The 297-nt window shown below is 74.7% G+C and overlaps 1 protein-coding gene across 2 annotated transcripts in view; it reads right to left on the reverse strand.

Annotated features, from left to right (window-relative positions):
• PRDX6 (peroxiredoxin 6) overlaps positions 1 to 258 on the reverse strand; it is a 47,475-nt gene extending 47,217 nt beyond the window's left edge. Inside the window, exon 1 of one of the 2 annotated variants that reach the window (XM_025213605.1) lies at positions 51 to 258. In XM_025213605.1, coding sequence (XP_025069390.1) covers positions 51 to 142 — 92 coding nt within the window. In that variant the 5' untranslated portion in view covers positions 143 to 258. The remainder of the gene's footprint in view (positions 1 to 50) is intronic. The other variant, XM_006031948.3, reaches the window with a different exon arrangement.
• Positions 259 to 297: the final 39 nt, after the last annotated feature.

Here is a 297-nt window from a genome sequence, read left to right on the forward strand (position 1 = left end):
GCCCAGCCCAGCCCAGCCCAGCCCCCCGTCCCCCCCCCGCCGTCACTCACGAGTCCCCCAGGAAGTCGTGGAAACGGATGCGGCCGTACGTGGTGTCCGCCTCGAAATTGGGGGCCTCATCCCCGAGCAGCAGCCCCGGCATGGCTATGGCTATGGCTGTGGCAGCGCCCGGCGCACAGAGCAGCTGCGTGGGAGTGCTGGCGCGGCGCTGCAGCAGGGCGGAGGCAGGGCCAGTGGGGCCGAGCGGGGCGGGGCCCCATGCAGAAGCGGCCGCGGGCTCAGCCCCGCCCCGAGCTG

The sequence above is a fragment of the Alligator sinensis genome, unplaced genomic scaffold (genome assembly GCF_000455745.1).
Source record: "Alligator sinensis unplaced genomic scaffold, ASM45574v1 scaffold48_1, whole genome shotgun sequence".
NCBI classification, from domain to species: Eukaryota; Metazoa; Chordata; order Crocodylia; family Alligatoridae; genus Alligator; species Alligator sinensis.